Source organism: Leptonotus elevatus, chromosome 7 (assembly GCF_054856555.1).
Source record: "Leptonotus elevatus isolate MCC_2025b chromosome 7, RoL_Lele_1.0, whole genome shotgun sequence".
Taxonomy (NCBI): domain Eukaryota; kingdom Metazoa; phylum Chordata; class Actinopteri; order Syngnathiformes; family Syngnathidae; genus Leptonotus; species Leptonotus elevatus.
This window is the reverse complement of record NC_141245.1, coordinates 1,544,605-1,555,161: the sequence shown is the minus strand read 5'-3', so window position 1 is coordinate 1,555,161 and position 10,557 is coordinate 1,544,605. Positions and strand designations below refer to the sequence as shown.

The 10,557-nt window shown below is 41.8% G+C and overlaps 1 protein-coding gene across 1 annotated transcript; it reads left to right on the top strand.

The window, feature by feature from the left end:
* The first annotated feature begins 895 nt into the window (after positions 1–895).
* Positions 896–2,042, top strand: LOC147170351 (general transcription factor II-I repeat domain-containing protein 2B-like). Its single transcript, XM_086080666.1, has 2 exons — positions 896–1,016; positions 1,222–2,042. Exons 1-2 carry the CDS (start codon positions 896–898, stop codon positions 1,884–1,886), a joined length of 786 nt encoding a protein of 261 aa, XP_085936792.1. The 3' UTR covers positions 1,887–2,042.
* The last annotated feature ends 8,515 nt before the right edge of the window (positions 2,043–10,557 follow it).

The following is a 10,557-nucleotide window of genomic DNA, read 5'->3' as shown; positions in this document are numbered from 1 at the left end:
GGGACAGGCTTTACTATGGGAAAGTGGGTGAACTATGGCGCTGTCTAAAGTTAGAAAAGTTGACTCTGAAAACCGAGTCTTTAGAGATGAGTGGACTGAAGCTTACGCTTTCATTTTGCCAGCAGCGAGTGCTACAAGGCCAGTGTGTATTATATGCACGGAGTCTGTTGCTCTTGTTAAAAGCGCCAATATCAAGTGGCGTTACGAGACAAGACACAAAACCTATGTCGCAAATTACCCGCCAGGATCAGCACAGAAATTACATGAACTGAAAGGACAGTATGAGCGTGCAACACGGGTAATTGCACAGACGCTAACAGCACAACAACGAGCATACGAGTGTTCACTACGTGTGCAGGGGATTTTGGGCAAGGACAAAAAGCCTTTTAGTGACTCCGGAATGATCAAAGAGTGTATGGAGGCGATGGCAGAAACACTGTTGGAGGGAAAAGAGGGACAGCAGCTTAAACAAAAGGTCCAACAGATTCCACTATCATCCACAACTACAACAAGAAGAGCCGAGCTGCTATCCGAAGATGTGCAGTCCCAGCTCGACAGCGCCATTCAAAGTGCCTCATGCATCGCATTAGCTGCTGATGAATCAACTGACGTGAGTGACAATGCACAACTTTTGGTATATGTCAGATTCTATTATGAAGAGAGTAAAACATTTGTAGAGGACATTTTAGGCACCACAGCTTTGAAAACACACACAAGAGGAGAGGACATCTATTTAGCCATAAAGGAAATGCTGACACAGAGGGGAATACATTTAAAAAATGTTGTCTCTATTACTACTGACGGGGCACCATCCATGATGGGACGAGAAAAGGGTGCAGTTACTCGACTGAAACATGACCACCCAGAACTCTTGTCATATCACTGCATTATCCACATGGCTGTCCTCTGCTCATCACTGTCAGAGCAATATGGAGATGCTATGAACACCATCACCAAACTTCCTCAGGTCTTCATCATCTCACCAGCATCGTCTGCTGAGGGAATTCTTAGCAGAAGTAGATGCACCTGCCAATGACCTACTACTGCACTCCAATGTCAGGTGGTTGAGTAAAGGAAAAGTTCTGGCACGTTTTTGGAAGATAAGGAATGAAATTAAAGATTTCCTGGCACAACAAAAGAGTCCAAAGGCTCAGGTGTATTTAGACTTTTTGGAGGAGGAAAGTAACTTGGATACACTTGCCTTTCTGGTTGACATCACAGGACACATAAATTACCTGAATTTGAAGCTTCAAGGAAAAGACAATTCTGTGTGTGACCTGGTGGCTGCTGTCAAGTCTTTTCAGAAGAAACTGGAACTTCTGAAAATGGATCTTGAGGAGGACTGTGCGCATTTTCCTTCATTGAAAGACATTCAAGGTGTCAATGTCATTGCTCATTCTGACTTTATGCAAAAGTTGATTGAAAACTTTGAGGCTCGTTTTGATGGCTTTACTTTGGGAGACCAGCTCTTGATCTTTGTTAAAAATCCATTTTTAGTTAAGAATGTTGTCATTTTTTCAAAAGAAGCCACACATGTGTATAAATGGGCAAATGCACAGTCCCTCCAAATGGAGCTTTTAGATCTGCAGTCTGATGTAGTGTTAAGAGAGCAAAGTGAATCCTCTGATCCTGTCATGTTTTGGCTCCAGACTGTGCCAAAGGCAAAGTTCCCTTTTCTCACCAAAATGGCATTGTACACATTAACAATGTTTGGCTCTACCTATAGTTGTGAGTCAGCCTTCTCAACTGTTAACATCATTAAGAATAAGTACCGCTCACGGCTGACCAATGAGCATGTGCATGTATGCCTGATAATAGCTTTGACTGCATTCCTTCCCAGATTCAAGAGGTTAGCTGCCAGTGCTCATGCAAATTTCTCACACTGAGCTAAATAAGCGTGTTTTGCAGTTTATGTAACTCTTATGTTCAGAAAGCAGTTGCACTTACCAAAGTTATTTTTTGAATGGTAATAATACATTTATTTTATTTATTTATTTTAATTTTATTGAATGTTAAACATGAATAATTTGCAACCCACTGTTGTGGTCTGTTAACAAAAGGTTCAGATTTGCACTAGATAAGTGAAATGCTTTTTGAGGCACTTTAAGTGAAATACTTAATCACAATGTTAAGGTTTGTGCAAGAGCACACGTATTGCACTTCTAGGCAGTATACAAATATAAGAATAGGAGTTAGTTAATGCGCAATACATTTTTGTTACACTGTGATGTACATTCAAATATATTTGCACTAAAATGAATGAAAGAGAGTAAGTTTAACAAGTTGTATTATTGTCAATGTAACAGCACGTTTGCAATTTAATAAAAGAACAGAAAAATTAATTATCGTCTGAATGTTCTTGCATGTTCGTACCCTGGTCTACTAGGCTGATGCAGTTACTGGACCTCTTGCCGGTTTAGTTGGGGACCCCTGGGCTACAGTATACAAACTGACCCGAACATAAACGCGTAAAAATAAATAAATAAAAAGGCGTTCACTTGCAAAAAACTTTGTGTTATCTCGCATTTATTGCGAGGGAATGCAAACGTTTTTGCGAGAGATCGCAATCTTTGCAAGAGAACGCCATTTTTGTGAGAGAACGTCAAGTTCTATTTCGTCCTTCCCGACCGCCGGATGGCGGTGCTTCAAGCACTGAATGTTTCCTTCGCGTATGCGCAGTTCGAGTAATGCATACCAAATTAATCACCTGTGACCCCTGGGTGACCCTAGAAGGGTATAAGTTCTGGTGTCACCTGAGGTTCATTTCCTCTTTACTTCTCGCGTGGCGTTTGCATATGACGCAACTTCGAAGATTGAAGGTACTGTATTGTGTTCGACCTCGCCGCTGGTAGCCTTATGTCCGTGTTGCTCGGAGCTGCGTGATTCGCTCTCTAAAGGCTGCAGCGACAGTGTTTGTTTGGATTTTTGTTTAACGCCATTGCAGTGTGCCTCTTTCGTTTGGGACCATCTGGTCATATACTATAACCCCCCATAATGTAGGGTTATTGATTCCTTCTGTTTGTCCCTTTTGCCACTAGTTACCGCGTTTACTGCTGTGTACTTTATTTTTTGTGTGGTTAGCCTCGTGTTAGCGCCCTAGCTACCACGTCTCGGAGTTTTCCTTTTTTCCTCCGCTAGCCTTGAGCAGCGTTAGCGCCCTTTCTCCTGGCTTGTTAGCGCCTGTTTTTCTCCGACGGAGTTACACCGGTTAGTTGTTGCACTTTTTCTTTTTGCCTCACGTCCCCGCTCCCAGCTTACGGCGTTGCACTTCTCGCTCGGTCGATTGGCTGTACGGCTTCCTTTTGTGCGTGTCCTGCACCCCTAGTGCGCTCCTCCCGTCTGATGTGCAGGTGGCGTCTGCGCCCCTTCTCTCAACTTGGCTTGGTGCAGCTTTGCTTGCCATCGCGTGCCTTCCTGCTCTTGTGCGTGCACAGCTATTCGCGCACGTCTCGCGTCTGCTGTGTAGGTAGTGTAGGAAATCATTTCTCTGATTTCTGCGTGTTCAAATAAAATTCAAAGTTGAAGTCTCGTGGAGAAGTTTTGCTAGCTTTATTTCAGAGTCTGAAAGGCATCTCTAGAACCCGGCTCAAATAGCCCTGGTCCCAGAAGTGTAACATTCTCAAACAACACTCACCCATATATACCTAACAGTTCCCACCCCCTTTATTGATAAGAAGTACATTTTGCCCTTCCAGGCATAGCCCAACCCATGTGGCACATCCTGTCAAAACAAGAGTCTTAAAGTCTACACATCCCCTAGTTTCATCCCCCTTCAGGAGGTGTCTTGATCAACTCAAAGGACGTGGGTAAAACACCCCAGATAGAGCAGAGCCCCCGAGGAATGAAAGAGAGACTTTGATCTTGTTTTGACAGCAAAGCGAAATACAATCAGGCCATCTCCCATTGAGTTCTTTCAGTCCTTAACAGATGTGAGGTAAATAGTTGGCTTCCTAGATAAACAATTGAACTCTGTAGCAGCTTCGCACCAGAGACTCCCGCATATCTGCCCTTTTCTTTTCAGACACCCCTTATTTAGATTAAGTCAGACACCTCACTTCCTTAGGGGGAAAGAAAACAGACCACAGTCTAACTAACATATGGGGAACAGTTGTATTTATCTAACTAAAATCAAAAACACTTTGAAGAATATATATTGAAACAGAAAAACAATGTTAATAATCCAACATTCCCTCATTTGAACTATGCTATAGTTCAACACCTTAAGACATTGTTTTTAAAGGAAAATACCAAATCAGATTAACATTGAAAGAAGTGTCGTGATGTCACAGCTTTTGTAGATGTTTTCTCTTCTCTCAGCCATCTTGTGATGAAGTTCTTTGTTGAGTGAAAAGAGTGTCGCAATAGTTTTTCTCTTCTTTAAGAATCTGGGGTAGACTACCCAAATTCTTCGATTTGTCACCGGGATTATTCTGCCCGAAAATAAGACTCTTTGTGGAATGATTGCCCAAGAAAAGGCACTTGATTTTGACCTCCGTCCAATAAGGTCAAATGATGTCCTCAAACGGCAGCTCCGGAATTGGACATCGGGACATCAGCTGACGTTGTTTTCCCAGTTGGAGGTGATGAGATTGATGATCATCAGTTGATAAGATAACTGAGCCTGGCACGTCTCCGGAAGCCTTGTAGACCAGATGTGGAATGTCGTCTCCATCCTTCTTTCTGTGCAGCGAACTGCACAAGATTTCCTCTCCGACCCCCTGGGGCCTTTCTCCTGAGTGCAGAAAATTGTAATTTTTAGTTTCTCATAAACTCACATAAATTTTATTTGGAGGAAAAACCCTGATAGTTTTTGTTAGTTGGGATTAGTAAATGTTATTTGATTAAGATCCGTAGGTACTGCACTGTTGGAACAGGAAAATATCTATTTTTGTGACATTGAAATAGAGCCCAGCCTTTGATTGAGTTGAATGACATTCGCTCATTCATTAATACACAGACAGAGCTTATAAATATTTATTTTTCAATTACCTTTTATATAATTGTAGGTAATTTTTTTACCTCGACATTTACTGTTCTAAAATTTGCATAACTGTGCCTTTCACCATCCTGAAAGGAATCATTTTACTAGCATATCATACATTCTCTTCCCAGAATCTCACGACCGATCGAATCGTGACATCCTGAAAAAAGCTCACATATATTCATATCATATATACTCTTTTGCAAACACTGAGCTCCAAACATTACATTTTTCTGAGATAAAATATATAATATAATATAATTACCTTCATTGGCGATATTTTCATTATTGTCCTTGCTTGCTTCTGACTTACCTTTTCTTCCGCTCTTGTTTTGTTCCCTGTAGATTTCTCCAAACTGTGAATTATCCCATTCAAACTCACCCTGTCAAATGGAGTGTAGGCGATACCCCACAACCTTTGTAATTTTGTTTTTAAGTTTGTTTTTCATTTTCTAACCCACAACCTTTTAATTTTGTATTGAATTTTCTAATTCATCTACATTGGTTAATATCTTAAACATGAACTGTCCTTTTGTTCATACCTCCCTCATTTTGGCAAAGATCTACAGATCTTTACAAACACGCATTGCACATCAAAGGAAGACACATCAAAAAACCCCGTTAGCTCATAAATAAGGACTGCCAGACCACAGCCTCCCGCAAAAGACGTCGTAAAATTCACAACTCTCAAAATCAGATTGTGAGGCAACCGAGATCGCCGCAGGACACTGCAAAAAATTAGCACAATCAGATAAAAACTAAAACACTAAATGTGAAAACTTTGGAGACATGAAAAACAATACTACTAGATTTAAGCAAACTAAAAATGATCCTCAAACTACTAATCAACCTCACCTCTTCTACAGATTAGTGGGGCTCGTAAAAACACAAAAAATATCTCTGGGATTTATAAATCACAGTGCTGTGAGAGAAAAAAAAAAAAATAATCGAAAATGAATCATCAAACTTGCAGTTATTTGTTGAATAACAATATCTCAGTATGATAAGATGTAAGTTTCAATATTATGTATATAGAACATATACTTAGATAATACATATTTATAACATATACTTTTGTGAAGACTTCTGGGAAGACTTCTACTTAATGCTGCACTTCGTATTTAACTTTAACTGCAGCTGGACGGAGCCCAGAAAAATTTTCCCCACAGGGAAAACAAAAGTATATCGTATCGTATTAGTTAAATTCCCATTGTACCAATTCAGAAACTGATTATCCCAAAAAATTAGGCAGAAATTTAGTAGGCCCTTCTCAACAATAAAATAGAGGAACTAAGATTGAAATTAATTTTTTTTTTCCAATCCCTCATTCCAAATTCACATATGTCGTGTTCAATTTCCTGAAATACCTTGCTATAGATCACAGTTCCCCATCCAACACATTAAAAATGCCTTGCATATCACTATGTAGCATATCTCTGAACAAGGATCACATCCCATTCCGACCACCAACTTTCTTAGTCCAGTCCCCCAGCAGAAGGCAGGACGGCAGCTGTTGTCAATGTTCAAACCTGGCCAGCAGGGCGGCTGCTGTGGCAGCAATGTTCAAAGCAGGCATTTAGATTTCCTCTGGATGCAAAACAGCCATAGGGGAGAAGTCACTGGAATGAGGCGTATACACAGTCACTGGGCATTGAGGAATTTGAGCATTACGACTGTCTGTAGGCACAGGAGGAGAAAGACTTGTGCTGCGGCGCGAAGCTCTTTGACTCTTTGTCACGTACATCCAAACGTTGGAAATTGCTGTCTGCAATGGAGGACCTGATGACACAGTCTTTCTGGGAGCTCACCTGACCAAAAAATGCTCACTCGTTGATACAATGCATTAAAAATGCCAGATTGAGGATGTTGGATTATAGCAAGATAGTTCACTTCCTGTTTTCTTAAAAATATTTCAAACTTGTTCTTTTTAGAATGCCCCTCAAAAACAGCCACTAGAAATACTTGCAAATACAACGTATCAGTAGAGCTGGGCGCATCCCGTTTGCAGATAGTCATCAAACCCCATCCGCTTTGGAACTTAAGCATCAGTTTCTGAAATGACACACTCAGAAAAAAAATAAAATATTAAACATCATAATCATTATGTTGACTACAAAAACATTTATAACTTCTCATTCAACTATCCTAAATCCAGCCACAGCTGTACAGATATAGGGATAATTATTTTAACTCAACATAGCTCAATACAAAATGCTATTATTTCATCATTATTCCTTTTGTTGCAATTGCCCAAAAAAGAAAAAGTTAACCTGGCTCGTCTTCATCAAAAATAGTATAGTATAAAAGACTGTCAATTGCAGTCACTAAAAAATAAAAACACTAAATTAATATTCTTCTACAAGAACTTAGCAACAGCCTTAAAAAACTGTTACTTATGTTATGTTTTATCATCCTTCTCTTACCTATGAAAGAGAAAAACTCACAATACGAGGACACATGACTAATCCCCCACTCACACTCAAACCCCACCTTTTTCCATTCAGAGGAGGAGAGAAAATTTCTTCATTTAGTATTCCTCAACATCGCAAAACCCATTTTACCACATTCCTTTTCATTACTCAATTCCATCTGCCATCATCTCACCAGTCTAAACTTACCCAAAACCGACTTACAGTTAAGAATATTGAAGAAAAGAAACAAAACCTCCCAATATCCAAACACTTCCAATACAACCCCAACAGAGCAGCCCCCACCTTTTTAGAAGCTAGTTCCCCCACGATCACTCAACAAGTCTCCCACTTACTCAAACCTTCGAAAATACCCACGCACACCCTCTGCACTTCCCCACTGGCCTTCACCTGCCACAGCTTAATTGTTTCTGTGATTATTACTTATCATAATTCACCTTCGCTCATTTGTAATTTTGGGCCGTAACCCGCTGCCTGTTCCGCCGCCTCGTCTGCGGAACCATTTCCCACCGACACAAAATCATTAATTGTCGAATATTCTTTTTACCTGACTGGAGTCCATTATTGCGGAAACCGTCCTCTAAGTGGCAGCAGGAACCTCTGATGCACCTGCAGATACTGCAGCTGGAATAAAGTCTGGCGTGGAGGAACATTTCGTGAACCACGTCCCCTTGGCTGTTAATAGCCGCGTCTGCCCTGGAGACGCCTGCCACCCCTGCTTCTCCCACGTAGTTGATGTCGACAGGTGTTCGCCCAGTGGCCGAAACGTCCACAATTGAAACACTGGTCCTGGCTGATAGCTGATCTCAATTGATACATAGCACATCCAGAAACAACCACAGGCGGCGAGACAACAGTAGACGCTGGGAGTGCAAAAGACTCGTCCCGCTCCAATTTTTCCACAGAGATGGTTACGCCAGCTGCGCAACCGTCTGCCGCGGCCGTCAAAATCGGTGCCTGCAAATCCTGCAGCATCTGAACTGCAGATTCGTATGGCGAGTCTGTAAACGGGTTAACCTCAAAATCAGACACTGTCTCATCACCAGCATGAGTCAGCGCCCCCCGAGCGACGTCCACGGAACTGCCCAACGCCAACATTTGTAGTTCGTTCACCACGACAGTTTTATATTCTACTTAAGTCGTATTAATATTTATTAATGCAGTGACGTCTCACTTATATTATGATAGTTCAACAGGGTAAATTTATTCGACAACGTTCAACAACTTTTCAAGAGCAACAAAGACGCTCACAAAACACACATAGAACACACATCACAACACAGACCATACACACACAACGAAACACGTGACCTATCGTTCCGAACAGACAGCAGTTCCGTCCAATTCCGCTGTGCCAAAACTGTCTCTCTTTTACTGCATAATTTATGCAAGGCGCTCGTTTAAAGTAACTCGTCACGTGCTATCGAATTAAACCGTAGAGGAAAAAAGTAACCACACACGGTAATCCTGACCAACCAAACTGCAAATGCAGGAGCGCAAAACCAAAACAAAATCACGTAATCTAGCGATCGCAAATAAAACGGCATAAAACCCAATGTCCGTTGTAATCGACCCGACTCCCTTAACTGTTCAATTTCAACAGGGCGCGCTTTTTTAAGAACTTATTACGTGTAAATGGAAGCTAAAACAAAAGCGTCATGCCCACTAAGATTAGCCCCCCCTTCTTCAATAACTGTCTTATATTTCATAAGACAGGCGCGCTACCATGACGCCCTTCATCTGTAATGCAAGGACAACTCTCTACGTCCAACGGTCACAGTCTATCGGTTTTATTAGTGAAAAGTTGAAATATTACCACTTCAACCTGTCAACATGGCTCTGTCCCCAGCAGCCGCGCGCATTAACCGGTCCGGGCCAGCACGTTCGTCACCACATGCTCCACCCCACGTAGTTCAATGTCGTAGGAATTTTTAGAACGACATTAAACTACAACTTGTCCACACAGACCTCATGTAAAAAAATTATACAATTTAGAAGACAAAAACCAGTTGCAGCGATCCCAAACAGACAGAACTTCCCTACGTGGATAAAAGTCTCCACTTACCGTACTTATTTATCTAGGCCTAGAAGTTCCATTCGTTCATGAATCACTGCAGCTCGAAATCCTCTTAACACCATTCAGCGTCGGGGGTCACCAATTGTAGGAAATCATTTCTCTGATTTCTGCGTGTTCAAATAAAATTCAAAGTTGAAGTCTCGTGGAGAAGTTTTGCTAGCTTTATTTCAGAGTCTGAAAGGCATCTCTAGAACCCGGCTCAAATAGCCCTGGTCCCAGAAGTGTAACATTCTCAAACAACACTCACCCATATATACCTAACAGTTCCCACCCCCTTTATTGATAAGAAGTACATTTTGCCCTTCCAGGCATAGCCCAACCCATGTGGCACATCCTGTCAAAACAAGAGTCTTAAAGTCTACACATCCCCCAGTTTCATCCCCCTTCAGGAGGTGTCTTGATCAACTCAAAGGACGTGGGTAAAACACCCCAGATAGAGCAGAGCCCCCGAGGAATGAAAGAGAGACTTTGATCTTGTTTTGACAGCAAAGCGAAATACAATCAGGCCATCTCCCATTGAGTTCTTTCAGTCCTTAACAGATGTGAGGTAAATAATTGGCTTCCTAGATAAACAATTGAACTCTGTAGCAGCTTCGCACCAGAGACTCCCGCATATCTGCCCTTTTCTTTTCAGACACCCCTTATTTAGATTAAGTCAGACACCTCACTTCCTTAGGGGGAAAGAAAACAGACCACAGTCTAACTAACATATGGGGAACAGTTGTATTTATCTAACTAAAATCAAAAACACTTCGAAGAATATATATTGAAACAGAAAAACAATGTTAATAATCCAACAGTAGCGTCCGCGCCCCTTCTCTTAGCTTATCGCTACCTTGCCAACTTGATGCCTGCCCCGACCCGCGCGTCGGCTGCTCTGTTTGCGTCTGCTGTTCAGGTGGCATCAGCGACCCTTCTCTCAGCTTGCCGCTTGTTCACCACGGGGACTCCTTTGCATTCGCAATGGAGAGCTCCAATTGCTGTGTGGACTGTGGCGCCCTCTTTGAGGCCTCCAAAGTCCTGGATGATCGCTGCCCAAAATGCCTAGTTTCCGATCGCATTGGAGAGAC

Excerpts from the sequence above, each read along its gene's own strand:
- LOC147170351 (XM_086080666.1), top strand. The coding sequence starts at position 896 with ATGGCTGTCCTCTGCTCATCACTGTCAGAGCAATATGGAGATGCTATG. Across the intron at positions 1,017-1,221 it reads TGAGGGAATTCTTAGCAGAA|GACACATAAATTACCTGAAT; the intron begins GTAGATGCACCT and ends TTGACATCACAG.